We start from the raw sequence: 21,961 nt of genomic DNA, 5'->3' as shown, positions 1-21,961 counted from the left end.
TGCTGCCTCCGAGACAGGGCCTGGAACTCAGGAGACCGATTCCATGCCAGGACTGAGCAGAATAAAGCTCGTTCCACTGGAAACTGACACGGGGGGGGGGGGGCACAGTGGCAGAGCTGTGGACAGGCCCAGCCTGCCACCAAGTGCCTGTGTGACCCTGGGCACAGGACCCTCCTCCCAGCCTCAGTTCCCCGAGTTTTACAATGAAAGACTGGACCACAAAGTTCCAGAAAGTGCCACCTGCATTACTGGGGTAATGCAGAGGTAGTTTTCATGTGAGTCACCTACTGATTGAAACCATATTAAAAATGAGCATAAATGACACCTAAAACCTATTATGTCATGCATGTTATCACATGACAGACTAGGACACATGAGTAAGTAAACCAGAGAAAGGTACTGCAGAAAAAGTTAAGGAAGCGTAAGGATGGTGCAGAGATATGGCAAAGATGGGCGTCACTGGAGTTCAAACACCCGACCGGGACAATCCCAAAGGCTCGCTCTCCCTCATTCTATTCCAACCTCAAGGTGCAGCTCGGTAGCCTGGGTGGGGAGAAAGTCAAGGTTATGGACGCACACGATCTGAAGATTAGGTCTGTCACCCCCGCTGAGTCGTCAGAGAACAAAGTTGTTCGTATCAATATCCGTCACCTCTCTGACCACAGGCGGCCGGTCAGCGGGCCCGCGGGTCGCTGGGCTCTCGCTGACAGCTCGCTTCCTGCCTTCGTCGGGCCTTTGCCGACCCTGGTTGTGCTGCCTGAACAGCCCTTCTCCACGGGACCAACCAGAGCTTGGCGCCAGCTGCAGACTCATGTCCCCTCCACTGTGAACTTCCCCCGTATCTGCTCCCCAAACTAGAGAGCGGGTTTATCTCTAGTTCCTTTATGTCTTGGCTATTTTCTTTCTTTCTTTTCTTTTTTTGTTAATCCTCACTGGAGGATGTTTTTCCATTAATTTTTAGGGAGAGTAGAAGAGAGAGGGAAAGACAGAAACATCGATGTGAGAGAAACACATCGATTGGTTGCCTCCAGCACGAACCCTGACCAGGGCCCGGGCCGGTTGGGAACCTATAACCCAGGTACGTGCCCTTGACCGGAATTGAAACTGAGACCCTTTGGTCTGCAGGCTGACACTCCATCCACTGAGCCAAACTGGCTGGGGCTGCCTTTGCTATTTTCCAAGCAGACTCGTCTGAATGTCTAACACTTCATGATGCACAGTGCACACGTGTGAGCGCACGCCACAGAGAGAGAGGTTCTTTTAGACGGTGCATGCGATCCAGCCAGCCGCTCCCCTCTCCAGGGTCTGCCCTGCAGGGGGCTCGAGTGGGGAAGCAGGAACTGGCCCTCCCTCCCTGGGCTCCTGTGTGAGCACCAGCCTCCGGCCTCGCTGTGTGCAGTTCCAGCGTTCCTGCATGTTTTCATATGCTCTGACCCCCAGATGTGAGTCAGAAGTTTCATCTGATGCTTAACCAAACACACATCCTATGCCCAGAAAAACTAGCTGCGGGTTATTAAGAGGCGGTATAATGGTTATGGGCGAGGAGCAAAAATGTGTCCCAGTCCTGTGCTTTGCGGCCATTTAAAAGGCTATTCAGGGTAATCCTGCCTGGACGCGGTTTTCACCAGCAGCTCCGAGGCAGAGCCTGTGGCTGCTCCCGGCGCCGTGGCTCCTGCACCTGCCCGAGCCCCTGCGGTCGGTGGTGGCTGAGGGGTGGGGTCTAGCCAATGTGGGGAGTGAGGGGCGGAGGGCCATTCTGCAGGGTGCTCCAGGCCCCTCTTCCCTCCGCTCAGTGACTCAAGGCTCATTTTTAGGAGCGATGGGGCCCTCCAGGCCACATCAGAGCTGTGTGTGCGAGAAGGTGACAACATTTTTTGCGCCAGGCCTCGGACACTCTCAGGTCCTTGGTTCTGGGAGCAGATCCTAGCCTCTCCTGGCCCTACGAAGTCTAACTCTGTGGGACATGGGCCTGGAGCCCTCATCACCTGGTTCCCCTGGACAACTCCCTCCTCGGGGTCCTGGCTCTGCTTTCTCCTGCCCGGGCCTCTGAAGGGCTTCCCTGCCTGAGCGAGGCACACGGTTCTCCTGCACTCTCCAGGGAACCGCTAAGGTTTGGACTAATGAAGCACCTCGGCTCCAGGCACAGGCTCTGCCTGCCTCAGTTTCTACCCCTGCTCAGGTACAGGGTACTCTGGGAGGGGATCAGACTAAGCCCCGTGGTCCTAGCTGCCAGTCTCGCTCGGAGAGGTGAGCTCCACCACGCCCAGCAGCAAACCACTGAACCTGCGCTGGAGCCAGGCTGCCCGGTGTGCGTCCCAGGGCATGACCTTGGGCAGCTACTTCCTCCTTCCGCATCTGCTTCCCTGTCCGTGTGATGGGAAACAATCGTGCCCGACTCCCGGCTGAGCGGATCCGGGCTCGGCACCGACCAATAGCAGCTGAACCTCTTCCACATGCTGGGCGTGTGCTGGGTGCTTGGCACCCAAGGTGACAGCAGTGCCCATCAATCTGCGTGACTCAGAGCCTTCTCCTCCCCCGACGCTACCTTGCCTTAGCTCAGGTCTCCCTCTCCACAGCCCAGAGGCAGAGGCCTGAGGAGCCCTGCCTGGAAATGAGGAAACTGCGGTCAAACAGGGTTGAATGACAGGTCGTTTGTATCTGGTGGAGCTGAGCCGAGCCCAGGTCTACCTGCTTCAGTTCCCCGTAGCCCACCTGCTTCTGCCCCTCCTCCCTGCTCCTTCTTCTTGGCATCACCAGTGGTGGCAGAATACCCTCTCCGGGGATACCCTACTGGAGGGCATGCCCTGGAAGGTCTCGCGGGTGAGAGCCCACGTGGCCTCGTGGCCTCTCCGTGGCACCTACTTTGCTGTGGGCGCAGATGGCCGAGCCCAGGAGCTTCCAGGTGCCGCCCCTGCGGTCCATCCGCAGCATGCGCAGGATCTGCAGGAAGCGCAGGCTCCGCAGCGACGTGGCCAGGACATTGCCCTGGTTGCCCACGGCGACCACGGGCACAGAGGCAATCAGCACGAAGATGTCTGGGAGAGAGCACAGACAAAGGGCCGGTGACCAGAGCTGTCGGGGCTACAACGAAGCCACCACAGGCCCTGTCTGCCAGCACCGGGCGAGTGCCAAGCCCTGCCTGTGAAATCGTGAATCAACCACACATGGGAAGTGGAATCAGTCTCCCGGGACAGAACATGGGACATACTAGAAAGGTGTAGTTGAAGCCACATTTTCCTGACAAAAGGAGAATCTACTGGAATGGAGAGGAGGAACAGAATGGCTGAACTCAAAATATCTGGAGAGAGTCAGAGGAGTTAAGATGAATAAACTCCTTGATAGGTAGTGAGCGCCCCACGACTGGAAGTATGCAAGCAATCTGCATACAGTTGAAGGCTGCTGCGAAGGGGACTGGAACATCAGACAGGAGGGCATGTGGACCAAAGGCCTTTGGCTGGCCCTTCAGCCCCGATGTTCTATAATCCTGACACTTTAACCATCCCTGGGATTCTATGTTCTACGTCCCCTAGCCATCACTGTGGGCAGACTTTGTCTTGTCGCGCTATGATTTTAGTAGGATGTTCAGATGGGACATATGGGTCTATGCTGCACCAGGAGGGGAGAATGACAGCTCCCATCTTCTCTGCTATCAGGATGCCTGCACCCGAATGAAGGGCCCAGGGACACCTCCTCAGAGCCACTCTTGGGTCAAGACAGAGCAACATGGTGGTGGTGGGGGCGGGGAGGGGCATAGGTGCTAGGATCATCCAGACCTGGGTGTTAGGAATATACTGTGTGACTGGAACATGACTCAGCTCTGTGAGCCTCAGTCCCCACCTCTGGAAAATGGGCACAACAGGGTCCGATAGAAACAATTCTCAGCCTGCAGTGGTGTCTCTCCTCCCACCCCACCCCCATCAGTCCAGATATGCAGGGATGACTGGGTGCTACGATCTAGGGACCGAGATGCTCAACAGCCTGCAAGGGGCTGGCTCCTTCCAAGTCCAAATGCCGAGAGTGCCCCCATGTCCAGGAAGAATCACTGCTCTGTGGAATCATGAGGAGGAGGCACAGAGGGAAATTCAGCAGCCAGAGGAGCTTATGGAGGTGGCGGGGGGGCAGGCTGGGCTGGCCTCAGCAGAGCCCAGGCATCCCCAGGAGAAGAGTGTGGGAAGGGGACTTGGCCGGGTGGCTCGGGGTGGGCTTACCCAACATGCACAGGGGCTTCCTGGCAAACTTCAGCCGCCCCCGCCAGCCTTTGTAGCGGCAGCAGCAGCCAGCGGCCCAGATCCTCAGAGCAAACTCGGCTCCAAAGACGAAAATTGCAAACGTTTCCTGTGTTGAAGAAATAAGCGGAGACACGGATTGACCAGGGCCCAGGCCTCGGGAACCCGCGGTGGCTGCAGCGGTCGCTGCTCTGTGGTGGAGGGGAGGGAACGGGTCCTCCCCTCCGCTGGACAGCTCCTGCCTTCATTCCCTTGGGCTCGGGGTCCCGAACACTCAAGCTTGCAAAGTGATTACTTGTTCTTTTTTCTTTTTTAAAAATATTTTTATTGATTTCAGAGAGAAAGGGAGAGGGAAAAAGAGAAACATCATCAACTGCCTCCTACACGCCCCCTACTGGGGATCGAGGCTGCAACCCGGGCATATGCCCTGCCTGGAAATCGAACCAGCGACCTCTTGGTTCATAGGTCGAAGCTCAACCACTGAGCCATGCCTGCCGGGCCTTTTTCTATATTTCTGCTCCAATGGATTGTTTTTTAAATCCCTCTAATGTGTTCAATGCCCCTAATAAGTGCAGCTGTGTTGAAAAGAGAGGGCCTTGGTTTTGCTAACTGTGCCAGTGTCACTGGGCCTGCTCCTGGGCCAGGCACCAGCCAGACAGGGTTCCGTAATATTATCTTCATTTTACACTTTGAAAAACCAAGGCAAGGAATAGGGAGGCATATTTCTCAAGGCTACGCAGTGGCAAAGAAAGCAGCCCAGGCTAGGAACCTGGCTTGGAGCCCATGTCGTAAGCCCCATGCCACCTCCTGGGTCACTGGGTGGGCCCCGTCTCTCCTGCACCTCCCTTTGATCAGATAGGACAGCTCTGCCTCCCTCTCTCTTTGGTGGTCTCCGGGGGCCCTGGGGAGCGGCTGCTCCATGGTGACCCCAGAAACCTAGTCCCTGGAATGAGCCGGTCACCCAGGATCCACCCGCTCAGGTCTCAGCTCGGGGTGCGTGGATCGTAAACACCTGTTCTCAGAAGGAATCTATGGCCTCGGAGCCAAGGATGGCAAGTGAGTGCCAGGCAAAGCTGCTCTTTTGTGAACCCTAATTGGGGGACTGGCACCCGCTCCCGGAAGAGGTGGGCTGAGTCCGCATCCAGCAAGGGTGTGGTCACCCCAAGGGCCAGGGCCCTTTTGGGGCCTCTGCCGGGAGCAGAGGAGGCTGCTCCCAGCCCATCGGCATGGCTGCCCACCTGTTATTTGCACGTATTTCAGGCCAGGACGTGAGGAAACCTAGTCAGGGCCATTAGGCAACTTGCCGAAGAACGCTAGGCCCCTCTCTCTGTACCACACCCTGATGGGGAAAACGGGCAGAGGCCGTGGGGGAGGTAAGCTTATGCGGGAACGGGGTTTAGTACTTGGCCTTGAGCGGAGTTAGAGACCCTCAGGCCTTAGGAAGGAAAGCAGAGGCAGGGTTCGGAATGGACTATGCCTCTGTGCTAACTTCAGGGGACTGGGAGCTGTAGCTTAGAATGTAATGGTGCATTGGTTATATCTGATCTAGAATAACAAATGGCACTCCCCACTCCACCCGTGCCCCTGGCAGACCTGACTGTGTGATCTGGGCACTGCTTTCTCATGGGTCTGGGCTTGGCCAGAGACCCCAGGAAGCCCAAACCAACTGGGCACAACTGCACCCAAGGGCAGCCTCCTGGCCTTGGCCATGAAAATCCAACCAGAAACGCAGCGCTGTGGTGGGTCGGTGATCTCACCAGCAGCAGAAGCCAGTCCCCCGAGACGGTCTCGTACTCCTTGAACGTGGTCAGCACGGCCAGGATCAAGCAGCCCAGGACGATCAGGAACCTGGGAGGGAAAGAAGACGGAGTCTGAGGCAGCGCCGAGTCCCGGCTGCTCCGAGGCTGGATGGGGAAAGGTGACAGACAGTGGGATGGACGCCACAACCTCCATCGGGCATGGACACGTGTCGTGATATTCCGTTTAACCTCGTAACAAACTGCAAGGCGGGTAAGGTTAATATTCCAGTTAAAGAAGGCAAGGCTGTGCATACTTCTGCTTTACTAGCTCGTTAGTGGCATCGGTTAGTTAGCTGGAACTCGCACTAGATCACCTGGTCCCAACCCTGGGGGCTGCAGAACCCCCGAAGACCAAATGTCTTCACACGCTTTAGTAAACCATCAGCAGGCTAATTTTTAAAAAACGTATTTTTGTTGATTTCAGAGAGGAAGGGAGAGGAGAGCGAGATAGAAACATCAATGATGAGAGAGAACCATTGATCGGCTGCCTCCTGCACTTCCCACACTGGGGATCAAGCCCGCAAGCCGGGCATATGCCCTGACCGGGAATCAAACCATGACCTCCTGGTTCATAGGTGGACGCTCAACCACTGAGCCACACCAGCGGGGCCAGCAGGCTAATTTTTAAGTTGATAATTTTGCATGGCCTGCGAATGATGTTGTAAATATCCAAATGGCCTTGGTCAGAAGAAAGATTTCCCACTCCTCATCTATATCGACAAAGTCTGCCCCGGACCAGGACAGCTCTGGGAAGCTGTTGACATGGGTGGATGAGAGAGGGTGAGGGCTGACTGGCAAGATGACAAGGGTCCCATGAGAGTGAACGAGGGTCTCGGAGGTCTTCGCAGGATCTGTGACGAATGGGGCGCAGAGGCTGAGCAAGAGGAGCAGCTGTGAGGTCTCGGGGGTGGGTGACAGGGTGGACAGTGCTGGTCACTGACATCAGGAGCATGCGCACAGAGCCGGCAGGACTGAAAGAAGAACCACGCCGTGGACCAGCCGAGTTTGAGGCCAAGTGGCAAGAGCCAGCAGGCTGACCGAAGTTCAAGTCTAAAGCTTAGGGCAGTGGTCGGGCCTGGGGACCTCAATCCCTTCCCCGCTAATAGTCTGGGACGGCAGAGCCAGCAGAGGCAACAATTCAGCCTTAACCAATCACCAAAGCGCAGGTTCAGCGGGTTCCTATCAGAGGGAGGGAGCAGAGCCGGGCTTTGGCCAGCGGGGGGCAGCAAACGCCAGGCCCCAGGCCAAGCTTTGCATTTCCTTGCCCATCAAGAAGGAAAAGCATCAGGGAGTCGCTTTCTGAGATTTGAGAACAATAATTTATTTATAAAGCAAAACGCATGCAGGAAGTTCCTGCACCTGAGAAGAGGAAACGCTTTTTGGCCTCTTGCAGATTTCAATTTACTCTTTACATTGAACTTGATGCCGGGGTGGAAGCCGGGTTTGCGTGGCTGGACAGTCCTCCCTTCTCCTGTCCTGACTCTCTCCTCTCCGTGCCTCCCCAAGGATGCTTCTCCTCCTCTGACATGGCGGTTTCCGTCTCTGTGGTTCACCCCACTTTTATGTGCACTCCCCTAACTTCTTTTCCACTCCTCTCCCCCTTCCTCTCTCCCCCTTCCTCTCTCCTCACTCCTTGCCCAGTCCTTCCTCCCCACCCTCCCTCACCCCCTCCCACTCCCCAGGACCTGCAGGAGTGAGCAGGGGCTTGTGGGCGGAGTCCTGGGCAGAGCCAACAGCTGCCTTCTGTCTGCAAGGTTGGCTCTCTTTGCAAATGAGCCAGTCAGGGTCAAGGGTCTCAGACATGCCCTTACAGCAGACACTGTCAGTCTCCTACATGCTTCCAGCCTACTCCTCTGCCCTCGTCCACCCAGGCCGGGGTGGGGTGGGGGAGGGGGGAGACAGGGTGGGAGGAAACCAACACAGGAAGCGGCTCTGTAGCTGCTCTTGGTATCTCAAGTGGAAGGTCCGGGGCAGAGACAAGAAACAGAGCTGCCAAACCTGTTTGAATGGGGATGTGTGCAATCTCTCCCTAGCCAGGCGAAGGCAGGCTGAACCCCCTAACAGAGCAGGTGTTGCTGACGTCATCCTTAGCCCACTGTCCTGATCCTCAGGCACCACCACTGGTCTTTGGTCTTAAGCAGGAGACAGAAGCTACGGCTCCCCATCCGAAATGCCCCAGAGGTAAAGCACCCACTGTGTGCCGGGGATCTCCCTATTCCCTGAGTCAGCCCGAGGGCTTCTGGGAATCACAGTGCACAGCCCAAGGGACTGGCTGACGAAGTTCACAGCTCACAGCTCACATCTACCTCTTCCCAGGCCTCAGTGTCTGTCTGTGACATGAGGGGACTGAGTTACATGATCCGAAAGGCCATCGGGGCACTTCCTGCAGGTTCAGGCTTCCGGGGCCGGAGAGAAGGCCCGAAAGAGCTTTCCAAGACAAACAGGCTGGAGTTTCCTTCTCGGCTGTCACCCACCACCGGGGCCTGTTTCCTCACCTGTAAAGGGGAACGACAGTGGCTCCTAATTCAGGGCTGTGGTGAGAAGTAAACGAGACGGACAATGCTCAGACTCTACCGCCGGCCTGGTGCAGCTCACAGGTCAGTATCTGCTAGCGATGACCTGCCAGCAACCGCAGGAGTGAATTTTAGCTCCAGTGGGTCAGGCCGATGACTAAGTCCCATGTGGTTGAAGGAACGTGTTGCCATTCCATCAGACGTGGGTTCCTTATTCAGAATGGGCAGATCAACTAAGAACTGGATGAGGCCCTAGCTGGATGCTCAGTCCCATGATGCACTGCACCAGCTACACCAGTCTGAGTCCCGTTTGGCTACTTCTGCAGGGCTGCTTGTCACTGTCCTCGGATCCATCCAGCCTCCAAAAGAAGACCATCGTTATGTCTGGGCGGCGTGGGAAAGGTGAAGGCCTCTGCCAGGGTTACCAGCCTCTCCAGACCCACTACTCTGTTCCATGCCTCTGACCTCCTCCACACTAGCAAGAGCCTCAGCTGAAATACACAACAGTCCCATTAACACTGCAGCCAGCACCCCCCCTCCCGCCCCAGCACCCCTGTCTTGATCGGACACTTCCAGACAGAGGTGAGGCTATTGAAGCTCTGGCAGGTCACATTCTCTTCTCCCCGAGGGCTAGAGGCAGAAGCCAGTAGGTCCATCTTCCTACTCCAGCACGACACCTGGGCCAGGCTGAGTGGCAGACACACTGGGATCTGGGCCAAACACGTGGGGAGAAATAGGCCATCTCTGGATGTTTCCTTTTTCCTCCAGAACAAGCCATATCTCTGACCATCCTGAGATGTTGATGTCAGTCTGGTCCCCAACCCCCTCTCTGAGAATGGCATCCAACTCATCCTGGGGAGTGTGCTTCCACGTGTCAGGACTGCGCTGGGAACCGCCCTCTCTGCAAAGCCTGGTTACCAACATAGCCTTTTTGTTCAACATGTCAAAACTGCATCCTAAGAGAGTAGGTGCTATAAAGTGATGGGAGGTTGTGTTTTGAGCATCTTCTTCATGTTGCAAGCATCTGCCGTGTTCTTCTCATAACAGTACCAAAGGAAAAAAGTAAAGGTTTGGGGGTCTAATTGTACCAAGGCTTTAAGATGATCTCCAGGGACCCCTCCCACCATTCACACGTGTAGTTAATTCCCCCTGAGGAAAGGCTGGGACCTGTGATGAGTTTCTAACCAATAGAAAGAAGTCAAAGAGGGATGTCACTTCTGCGATTAGGTTACAAAAGACTGTGACTGCCATCTTGCTGGTGGACTCTCTCTTGCTGGCCTTGATGAAGCAAGCTGCCACGTTGGAGAGGCCCACATGGTATGGGACTAAACGTGGCTTTCATCCAACAGCCAGCAAGGAACGAAGACTCTCAGTCCTACAGCCCCAAGGAACCAAATTCTCCCCACAACCACAAAAGGGGGCTTGGAAGAGAATCCTTCCCCAGTTGGGCCTTCAGATGAGCCCCCAGCCCTGGCGGACACCTTCATTGTAGCCTCTGTGAGCTACCTAAACACGAGGCCCAGGTAAGCCATGCTGGGATTCCTGATGCCCAGAAACTGAGATAACGAATGTGTGCTGTATTAAGCCACTAAGTTTTGTGGTAGTTTGTGTGCAGTAACAGATAACTAACACTAGTTAGCCAGGATCCGAATTGGGGCTCACCACCTGGAAACCAGATGGCCTCGGGTAGGTTTATTTTTCTGAACCTCCATTTCTCATCGATAACACAGGACAATTCAAAGGACTTTCATTCTCTTAGTCGTTACCCCAGTCTTTGCTGCTAAGAGATTGCACAGCACAGCAAAAGTCCTTATAACCAAAAACCACTCCTCTGAAGAGGTCTCCGTGCAAACATCCTTGACGATTTCACAGCAGCCTCTGTCCTCGCTGTGCCTGGTTTCGCAGGCCAGTCTCTGCCTCCCCCATCGGGTACAGCACCTAATAGTACAATATGAATCATCTGCAAAGTCGAAAGGCAGAGTTACAATAGATTCAGAGTTTCATAAAGTTGATGGATATGAGGATGGATAGCTGTGCTAAACATACCAAAGCCATTAACAAGGGACAATCCTCCTGGAACAACTAAAGACAAATCGATTGATGCTTCAAAGGATTAAAAGTATCAGACAATCTTCCTCCTGAATGTTGAGAAATGAAATGTGAGGTTCTCTTGTGTTATCATGTAATTTCGGCGTAGAAAATATATCCCCAAATTAGTCCTTGATTCAGTCTTTGTTCCTTCTAACAAGCAGAGCATTGTTGCAATTATAAGCTACATTTTGCCGCCTATGAGATAAACATTTGAATAACATTTTTTTTTTGGTGATAAAGTACTCATACTCTTCTCCACTGTTATGAAGTTTTGGTTCCCATTTTCAGCAGATTCTCTTTAAGTAGATGATTCCCCCTACCTGTGGAATAAAGGGGTTCTCTAACTCTACCTCATGGGATTCTTATCTGTGTAGGTGGGGGATCCCCATCCCCAGTGAGTGCTGGGGGTAGAGTCCTTATGCTATCTCGAGAAAAGGAATTTTCTGAGACTCTCACGGGAAGATGAGTTTTTTTTATTTGCATGGAATTACATCCCTTGGATTCCAAAGTCCTATTTCTCTTAGTCCAGTCATTGAAGAAGTGTAGCTGGGGCTTCAGTAGAGCTAGGAGCAAAGCCAGTGTCCAGAGTTCCATTCCACGTTGTACCAGGTCCAGTTCAGCATCAGGCTGGTTGCAGTCCATTAGTCCACTGTGTGTGGGGGGCCCACATGGCCATGAACCATGTGGGTGAATGCAGGAGAGCAGGAGCGTGAGAGCCCCACAAGCCAGGAGTCAACCAAGAGCACGAGAGAGAGAGTGGACTTATTTGTTTACGAGACAAAATATTCCAAATTTCATGCCCTTGCAGTGGCCACACCCATTTTGGACAATGACCTGTTCCCAGGTGTTACTGACAGACGAATATCTTCCAGGAGTCACCCCGACTTTACTGAAAGTGAGTCTATTCTCCTCCCTGTCTGGTCCCTTCCCCGAGTGATCGGGGAATGGACCGGTGGCTCCCTGGGGAGTGTAAAGCTGTAGCTTCCAGGCAAAGCTGCTCCATGACATGCCTATAATATCTGGCCTTCCATTGGCTCCTTTCCTGCTATTAATAACTAGTTAATTACAGCTGTACCAGGATGACCAAGTGGACTCAAAGAGAATCAAGTGTGTGAACTGCCTAGGGTTCTGGAGAAGAGCAGGCGTTTATCAGATGTGAGTTTCTTACCCCTTTCTTTCTCATCTTATATTCACTGGGGAGTGTAAAAATATTTGCCTTTAATAGTATAGTCGCCCTCTGGATCTCGGGTTCCCCACCCACAAATCCAACCAACCAAGAATTGAAAATATTGGAGAAAAAAAAAAGCTAGGTTGCTGCCAACATGCCCTGTGTAGTTAGGCCTATGATGGCTGTGTCTGTACTGAATATGTACACACTTTTTTCTTGACTTATTCCCTGAACAATATACTACTACAACTATCTATATATAAAAAAGCCTAATATACAAATGGTCCCTGTGGGAGTTCGACCAGGAGACCGATCGCTTGCTATGACATCTGCTGACCACCAGGGGGCGGCTCAGAATGAAGAAAGACTCCAGCTGGCAGCTGGCAGCCGGGGAAGGGAGGCCCCAGCGGGCAAACAGAAGGCCCTGATCGGCTCTGATTGCCGTGTACTGTGAATTTTGTGCACCAGGCCTCCAGTTTACATAATATTTACACTGTATTAGGTATAATAAGTACTCTAGAGATGACTTAAAGTACACGGGAGGATGTGTGTAGGTTATATGCAGATATCACACCATGTTAACTAAGGGACTTGAGTGTCCCTGGGTTTTGGGATCCACAGGGTCCCTAAAACAATCTTCGACAGATACTGAGAGACAACTGTGTAGAGCAGGGGTGGGGAATGTCCAGCCCTCGGGCCCTATAAGGCCCTCGAAATCATGTGGTCTGGGGTGAGTTAAATGTTTGACCAAATATAGCAGGCTAATTTTTTTAAGCTGATAATTTTGTATGGCCCGGGAATCCTATATAAAAAAAGGGTAATATGCAAATTGACCCTAAAGGTAGAATGATTAGGAATGACCAGTCACTATGATGCACACTGACAAACCCTCAATGCAGGAGCTGCCACCTGGTCGTTAATGTGCTCCCACAGGGGGAGCTCCACTCAGCCACAAGCCCGGCTGATGGCTGCGAGCGGCAGTGGCAGGAGCCTCTCCCTCCTCCTCGGCAGCATTAAGGATGTCCAACTGCGACTTAGGCCCGCTCCCCATAGAGAGCGGGCCTAAGCCGCAGTCGGACATCCCCCAAGGGCTCCTGGGCTGCCAGAGGGGTGTCTGACTGTCAACTTAGGCCCAATGTCCGTGGGGAGTGGGCCTAAGCCAGCAGGTGGACATCCCCCAAGGGGTCCCGGACTTCGAGAGGGTGCAGGCCAGGCTGAGGGACCCCCCTGAGTGCATGAGTTTTCATGCACTGGGCCTCTAGTGATGTTATAAATATCCAAGTGGCCCTTAGCAGAAAAAAGGTCTCCCACCCCTGGTATAGAGCAAAAATCAAATTTCTTAAAAAACATCCACGTTCTTGAAATGAGGTAAGAGAACAGTACTCATAAATAAGCACACGGAAACCTCTATCTGTATCTTGATCTCTACCCATCGCTATCTGATCCACACACCAAGCTATAGAGCCACAGGTGTGCAATAGAGGTGCAGGTTTGACCATCTAAACCAGCGATTTTCAACCTTTTTCATCTCACGGCACACATAAATGAATGACTAAATCTTGCGGCAATCGTTGTTATGATTAATATGACTGTTATTTTGTATTACTCCATCAAACCCAGTGCTTGGGAATTTGTACATTCTCAATAACTGGAAGCAGCTGTCATTATTCCAATACACTTGGAATCCATCAAACATAGATCATCTTTGGGTAACTCCACCAAGAAATCCTATAACATTTCATTTTCTCTCAGACACAATTCATTGTAAGACTCATCACTGTATAAACTACTAAGAAAGCGAAACTGCCAATTAAATTATTACAGTCACTGATTGTAGTTCACATCCTCATTTCAGAGATGTTAAAATGGGGCCACATAAGCATTTAGCGTGGATGAAACAGAGGTAGATAAAACTGCCTTACAGCTGAATCCTTTAGGACAAAGCCTTTAACAGACAAGGTGTGAGGACATGACTCCGAGTGTGTTGGAGGGGCTGGGCGGATCCTACGTCCCCAGCACCAGCAGGGCCCCAGCACTGAAATATGGGTCCATGTTTATTTAGTCTAAGCCCTTCCATTCCTACTGAAGCTGTTAGAGTCCCAAGTTTGACTCTCTACACCAAGCATGTCAAACTCGCGGCCCACAGGCTGCGTGCCTCCTTTATTTGGCCCGTGTTAGCCTTTGAGTTTGACATGCTTGCTCTATACATGTCCCATCTTTCATTTCCCAGGAACAAAAGTCCTGTGTTTTCATGGATCTAAGCTTCCGGGGCTCCCCTGGGCAAGCAGGGCATGCAAGCCAGGTGCTGGAATTCGGGAACCCTGCAGGCATCCTCCCTGCTACCCGCTCCCCTTTGTGCCTGACTCACCCAGACAGGCGCCCCTATTTACAACGACCTGGCTTGGAATCCCAATTCTCTTTCTTGTGAGCTGGATGGCTTCCCACAAGATACTCCATCTTTTTCTAAAATATATTTTTATAGATTTCAGAGAGGAAAGGAAAGGGAGAAAGAGAAACATCAGTGGTGAGAGAGAATCATTGAGCGGCTGCCTCATGCACACACCACACTAGGGATCGAGTCCGCAACCGGGGCATGTGCCCTTGACCAGATTCGAACCCAGGACCCTTTAGTTCACAGGCCGACACTCTATCCACTGAGCCAAACCAGCTAGGACAAGTACTCCATCTTTTAACAGGAAATACAGCCTGGCACCACAGGGCTAAGGTCCTTCTTTCAGACCGCTAGGTGAGGAACAGAGGCTCTGGGAGAAAGAGGAGCAAGTCTGAAACCATCCCAAGTAGGCACTCACCTCCCTTACTCACATGGTGCCCGGTCTTTTTAGTGCCTTCAGGCTGCAGATCGTGGGAAAATGCCAGCATGTCATCGGTGGATTACTTACTTTTCTTCCCATGCCCTGGAGACTTTTCACATTCAGATAGAAAAACTGGTCCTCTCAGACCCAAACCCGAAGGTGTAAAGACCTTCTATTTCCTGATCCCATGAGCACTTTCCTACCAGTGGCTCCAGGTTTCTTTGGAGAGCCAACGGCAGACCAGACGCAAAGTCATATGCAAAGTAATACTCGGGTCTCACACTGTTTCCCCTCCCCCCCATCAGATTTTTCTCTTTCTCTCCTTTTGGAAATCTCACTAGAATGGAAACATTTAGCGGCTTCACGTTTCCAAAAGGAGAGTGATTAAAGCGAAAAGCGTGAGCCACTCACCAAGGCTGGCACCACGGAGACACATCTGGGTGCCCAGCTGCAGTGAACAAACAATAGCCATCATGGCTGATTGTTCTCAGCAATTTCCTGGTCTCCCCGAGATCCACACTCATATCTCAAGGCTCCTGGATTTCACATGTACTCACTCCATCCTTCATTCAATACATGTTCACAGAGCAGCTAGTTACTCTGTACCAAGCCCGGTGCCAGGGACAGAGTGGACTCCAGACTCAGTTCTGCCCTCGAGATAGAAGTGTAGGTGGCCCAGGATGGTCAAGAGCATTTTACTTCATAAACGCTCAGGTTAGCAGCTCTCAGCTAAAATTCCAAAAGTGCACAGCTCCCTGGCATTGAGACCCCTCCCTGTCACCTATTTCTTTTTTTAAAATTACATATATTTTTATTGATTTTGGAGAGGAAGGGAGAGGGAGAGATAGAAACATCAATGATGAGAGAGAATCATTGATTGGCTACCTCCTGCATGCCTCCTACTGGGGATCGAGCCCTTATCCTGGACATGTACCCTAACCAGGAATCAAACTGTGACCTCCTGGTTCACAGGTCGACGCTCAACCACTGAGCCACACCGGCCGGGTGGAACATGTCATTCTTGATGACTGCTGTATCTGGAGACAGTGGCTGGGCCCAGCCAGCGCTCTGGGAACAGTCGTTCTATGAGTGGCAGGGGACTTGCTGACCCCCCTCATCAGTCCCTGCATGGGCTGGGGCTCCAAGTCCTTCCGACCTCTGCGTTTTGGGAACATACGATCAGTTCCAAATATGACCTTGTAAATCGGGACTGCCGGTTGGGGATGGCTATCCTCTGACTCCCACAAACAACAGCAGCACAACATCCAAGGGCTGTGATATCGCTCCTAGCAGAGGGAAATAAGTCACCATCCCACTCTCTTCTCTTCGTAAAGATGATTAAGGAAAAAGAGAGAAAGGTTTTCAAAAGCCTGGGGCAGTTCTGTTTTGCTCTGAAAAAATTGTAGCAGACACTGCCCATGCTCTAGCCAAGGCTCTTGAACAGCTCCCTGGGTTGCTGCCTCCATGAGCTTTACCTGCTGTTCTTTGGTGGAAGTAGCCCATGAGAATGGCTTTATCTGTGGGGGCGGGGCTTAGCCAATGACTGATGGGTGGGGTGAGGTGGGTGAAGGCCAGCTTCCCAGGCTCACATTCTAGAGCTCCCTGTGGGATCAGCTCGAAGCTACCCTCCGTGGGTCTTTACTAAAATTGTCCCTTGTTTTATATTCTGTACCTTAGTTGGATTTGGGGGACCCTGATGTAAGACAAAGGGGAGACTTGGGAACGAGGGTCCGTAGTTATCAGTAAACAGAATGATTCTGAGAATATGCCAAAAAGCACAAAGAGGCACATTTCTCTGTAATAAACTCATGATCCACGGAGAGGAGCCACATTTCGTGGAAGAGTTGCAGACTTGGAGGCTGGAGAAAGGGGAGATGGGAAGCTTTAAACAGAGATGAGGGCTGAACCACATGGGAATATAAAACAATGACAACAACAAAGACAGCAATAACAATAGCCCTGACGCTCAGGAAAGTTTGCTCCATTCCCAACTGTCGTGTGTGTGACACTCTGAAGGACGTGAGGGGAGAAAGGGCTGCGTTCCAGGTCTGGGATGTCACGGGCATCAGTGGGGAAGCACTGACCCTTTCACAGGATCAAGTCTGTGCCGGACTTCTCAGCCAGAGGGCCCCAGGCAAACATGACCACACTCCAGCTGACAGGCAGAAACAGAATATTGGGGTCCAGCTAGAATTGTAAGAAATACTAATTGTGCTCTGCTGTGATTGTTTTATTCTGATTAAAGAAGGCACATCCTAACCTGGCTGGGAGTTGCGCATGGGACCTGGGAGCTCACCTGGAGATGCAGCCCACCCTCCCCATCAGGGAGCTGCCTATTATCATGGACAGATGAACAGCCGCCAGCCCTTTGAAAACGTCCAGCCCTTTCATACCACCAGCCTTTGAAGACCCCCAGCCTTTGCACACCCGCAGGCCTTTGCAAATCTGCAGACCTGTTAACTGCCCATTTGGCACGCCCTTTGCCTACTTCCCAGGTAATCTTCATCCTTCTATGCCAGTGGATCTCAACCTTCTGGCCCTTTAAATACAGTTCCTCATGTTGTGACCCAACCATAAAATTATTTTCGTTGCTACTTCATAACTGTAATGTTGCTACTGTTATGAATCTTAATGTAAATATCTGATATGCAGGATGGTCTTAGGCGACCCCTGTGAAAGGGTCGTTCGACCGCCAAAGGGGTCTCGACCCACAGGTTGAGAACCGCTGATCTATGCAATATAAGCAGCTGGCTTATGGGGGTGCAGAGCAGATTTCTGTGGATGGCCTGCTGCTCCCACGCTGCCGGCAGGACTGGAATAAACTCTTACGTATGATTCAACCCTGTCTTTGCTTCACTGGCTCAAGTAGTGACAGGCAGCCGGACCCACTGATTGTCCCTGAAAAGGGAAGCTGGCTCCCACCAGTGGTGCCACAGGGGTAGAGCCAGTTCCACTTGGATCTCCAAGGACAGGGAACTTCAGCTGACATCTGGGTTTCACAATTTTGTTTGCAAAGACCCCCGCGAAAGGGTCAAATACACAAACCGCTAGTAATACACATCCAAGAAAGTGAAAACTCCACTCACGGGGTGCGAGCAGAGTGATCGAGGAGCTTCTTGCAGGGAGAGAGCACAGCCCGTCATGCGGTTATCTGCATCGAAGGAAGCCCTTATGAGCTCACTGTCCTGCCCCACAGCACAGGGAGGGAAGCACAGAGAGTGTGAGCTGCTGTCAGTCACTCCAGGTGTCCAACGTGGTGAGCCGGGGCCAGTGCCCAGGACTCCTGGCAGCCGACTGCTAAACCCTCAGGCATTTTCAGGCCGCAGTTAAATACAGCTGGTATCAAAAGCTAAAGTATACAAACTTACAATAAATTGTATTAAAAATGAAGGTGACAAAGGCTCAGAACTCATCACTATCTACTTATTTTACATCTCTCTCTTCTCTATGCCCTTGAGGTGATGTATGGCTTTGGCTGTCAGTGTGGTAGAAATACAACGGTGCATATTTCTTCCCTGTGTTCAGTGACGTCATGCTGGTAGTTTGAAATTGACTATGGTGGGATTATTTATATGATAGAAATCAGGAACCGTGGCAAACTGGGGTTCTGCCCTGACCCTGCTCAGAATCGGCTGTTAGACATTGTTTTTTATTATTGTCTAAAGTTTTACATATGTCTTCTTTTCCCCCAATTGACCCCCCTCCCTAAGAAACCAGAAACACCAATCAGAAAGGTTATATGCACCCCTATGTTCATAGCAGCACAATTTACAATAGCTAAGATTTGGTTGTTAGACATTTACCAACACACCACGGGAGAAGAGTCCTAGAAAAGTGTCCAGACAGTGTGCAGAGGAAATAAATGAAATGGCTTCACTCATTCATCCTTTGCTGATAACCTACTAAGCGGGCAAAGTCTGGTCTGTTTCACTTCAAAACCTATGTCCTTCCCATGTACCATGAAATGGTGGAATCTTCCTGGAAACACTCAATTTAAAAATAGAATGTTCCCTTGCTCCTCAGAAAATAGGAAATTCCCCTTACTGCAGAAGGTAGAATATTAAAAACTCGTACCAGAAGCACAAGCCCCTGCTCACTTCCTTTCCTCTTCTCTTGACCACAGAGGAATGGTGTTTGTGTGTGTGTTATTGTTGAGCTTTCTTTTCTTAAACATGGGCCTTTGCTTCAGAAGTAACCTTGGTGCTAACCTCTACCTGAGGCACCTCCACCCCCTACAACCCTCTGTGAGGTGAGTATTATGGCCTCCACCTGTGGGTGAGAAAAATCCAGAGGAGGAATGTGATTGGCCAAGGTCAACGCCAGCAAATGGGACAACTGGGAATGGAGCGCAGACTCATCTTTCTGGAAGCGTGTTTCCTCTGACAGTTTTCTGGAACTGCACCGTGCACAGCAGTCACGGGGACCTCACAAAGCACAGACTCTATTCAGCGGGTCTGGGGGGAGGCCTGGCATGCTGCCAGGGGCTGCCAAGGTCTCAGGTCACGTTGGGTGAGCAGCTCTATGCACGCTCAGCCCTGTGCCTGCCTAGGGCAACGGGGAGTGGGTTTCCCAGAGCTCATCCCTCGGGGAGGGTCAGTTCTCGGTTCATCCTCTTTTCTTGGGGACCTAACTGGACTAGGTAGGCAGCTGTCTGTCCGCACTGGGGTCTGGCTGGCTGCCTCCCCGCCTCCTCTCTGTGTCTAGGCCATAGCGCTGTTTTCCCTGGAGCCTCACAACTTCCCTGCTCTCCTCTCAGCCCACGCACAGCAACTGTCTCTGTGAATAAATGGTCTCCGAGCCTGCAGCCCAGGCCCTCACATCCAGTTTTCATAAATAGCCACTGTGAGCTGTTTAAATGCGAGTCTGATGACGTCACTCTGGTTCAAGAAATGGGAGGCAGCGAGCCCCTTGTCCCAAATCCTCATTAACCAGAGCACGGAGTTTTTATCTACTGTGGATATTGTGGCTCAACCCAAGATTTAATTAAAAAGAAAATAAAAGCCAAGCCAGCATGGCTCAGTGGTTGAGCACTGACCTATGAACAAGGTCACAGTTCGATTACCGGTCAGGGCACACGCCCAGGTTGCGGGCTCCATCCCCAGTAGGGGACGTGCAAGAGGCAGCCGATCAATGATTCTCTCTCATCATTGATGTTTCTATCTCTCTCCCTCTCCCTTCCTCTCTGAAATCAAGAAAAATATATTTTTTAAAAAATAACATAAAATATTTTGTTGCCAAAAAAAAAATTAGAATACCTCTAACCAATCGAATCTGTTTCCTCAGTTTTACAGGAGAGGTGAGGACTCCCAGGGAGGTCCGAGCCCTCACCTGAGGTCCCAGGAAGGTAACTGCGGGAGAAGCATGCGTCCCAAGACCCTGTCGACATTTCCCTTGAGTTTCTGGTTCTCTCGCCATGGCACCAGGCTCTGCATGGCAAACCACTTTCTTTCCACTTCCCCCCGATGCTGCTTCCCTGAGATCATGGCATGAGGTCCTACCGGCCGAGAGCAGCATACTCAGGTCTGCGTGTTTCTCCAGAACTGCTCCTGCGAGTCCAAGCATGAGAACCACAGAGCAATGCGCAGACTCGGGGTTTGTTTTCATCAGCAGCCTGTCTCGGACCAGACGGACGGCTTGGCCACGAGGGCCTAAGCCCACGCTGAGGACAGTTAGGGATAAAGAAGGGACAGTGACCACAGCCACCACTTCCTGCCCAGATTGGAGGGGGGGATCTTTAAGGCTTTGTATGAGGCACCAACGGGGGCAAAAGTCAGCGGATTTTCATGATCAAGTGAATGCAGAAGCTGTGGAAATTCATACTCTGGACCCTGAGCAGATGAACTTTCCCCCTAAAGTATTATTCTTTTCAAAAATATCAAGAATATTTTACGATGAGGGAAATCCCTCCTTTAATCACAGAGACCTCCAAAGAAAGCCTGTGTTTCCATATAGGCGTACAAGAATCCCTAAAGTAGGTGAATTCCCAGATCGGCCCACTGATCACAAAAGCATCCGGCACAAGACATTGGAGAGCAGATTGACGGTGGCTCAATAGACACTCCTGGAGTGAATACGCTTATCGAAGCCTACTGTTCGCAGGGCAATAACAGCGATTGGTATGTAATTGCTGGCTATGCTGCACGGTCTAGTTAGACCCAGAGAAGGGGGCTCAGTGTGGCCTTAGACAAGAAAAAGCACGCTGTCTCTGGGTTGGTGGAGAAGACATCAGAAGGACTCCAAGAGGAGCAAAGTCTGGAGATGGGAGTTGTATCTCCTTTGCCAGATACAGTGAGGAGGCATCCGGCTGCGGAGAGAGCCAAGGGCCATGTGTGGATGGCTTCCAATCTGAGCCAAGAACTATGCTCGTGCCCTCGGCTGTGGGACGGCGTAGGATGGTGGTTTCACACGGCATGGACGTGCCTGTGAGTGGTACACAGGGAGCTTGTCGCAGTGTTCATATTGTGAAGTGTTGAATGTAGATTTAAAAAAACATCTAATTTAGCACATCAGACACATAACTCACAGACAGGACTGCTCGGGATCCAGCTGAAGTTATGGGAGTAAGAACCAGTGCGCTTACACAAAGAGAAAGAGACCAAATCAACACCAGCTTGGATGGGACGAACATCATGAAGGTGACCAGGAGCGATCGGTAACTGACAAACACTTGGCTACAGCCAGACATCAGTGATGGTTACTGGTTGTCTTGTCCAAGGACATACTGTGTGTGACAGTGCTTTGCTAATTCTGTCTGTCCATTTACAATGTGGGAACTCACACATCCAACAAAACAGGTTACTGAGAAACTGTAGACAATAATGACTGACCCGACTTCTCACAGAAGGAAGGAGGGAGTGAGGGAAGAAAGGAAGGATTTTTAAGGACCTACTAAGCACCAATGTGGAGCCTGGGGATTCAGAGCGCAATGATCACACCGTTTTGCTAGAGTAAATTTTGAGTTCAGTCATATGGAGGGTAGTCATATTGAGCTTAGTACTTCTTGTCAGGCGGGACTATCATTTATATTAATTGCAACGACGGTGTTTAAGGAATTCTAGTGCAGGATTCCCAAGGCACTGTGATCCCTGAGAAAGCCGAAATGCCACCTAGTACAATTGTGCTTTCCGCACTGAGTGACATCAGCATACCACGGAGGAGAACTTGTTCTAAACGCACAGTCTGGGACTCTCCCTTGCGGGCGCTGGTCCTGTATGCCCGGGATGTGGCTGGGCTCATCTGAACTGCTGATAAGCCTGAGGGATTCTGATGCGGTAGATGCACACTATGAGAGACTAAGCTACTGGGGGCAGGACCTTACTTCTGACACCTCAGTCTGGGGCACAACGGCTGG

The 21,961-nt window shown here is 51.7% G+C and overlaps 1 protein-coding gene across 1 annotated transcript in view; it reads right to left on the bottom strand.

Annotated features, from left to right (window-relative positions):
- The window catches only part of KCNQ3 (potassium voltage-gated channel subfamily Q member 3), a 162,039-nt gene that overhangs the window by 27,251 nt on the left and 112,827 nt on the right, over nucleotides 1–21,961 (bottom strand). Inside the window, exons 2-4 of the mRNA XM_006093290.3 lie at nucleotides 5,984–6,074; nucleotides 4,209–4,335; nucleotides 2,863–3,035 (exon numbers count right to left, since the gene is read on the bottom strand). Of these exons, the coding sequence (XP_006093352.1) occupies nucleotides 2,863–3,035; nucleotides 4,209–4,335; nucleotides 5,984–6,074 (391 nt within the window). The remainder of the gene's footprint in view (nucleotides 1–2,862; nucleotides 3,036–4,208; nucleotides 4,336–5,983; nucleotides 6,075–21,961) is intronic.

This window comes from Myotis lucifugus, unplaced genomic scaffold (assembly GCF_000147115.1).
Source record: "Myotis lucifugus unplaced genomic scaffold, Myoluc2.0 scaffold_113, whole genome shotgun sequence".
Lineage (NCBI taxonomy): Eukaryota > Metazoa > Chordata > Mammalia > Chiroptera > Vespertilionidae > Myotis > Myotis lucifugus.
Note: the sequence above shows the minus strand (reverse complement) of the source record. Positions and strands in the feature narration are given on the sequence as shown.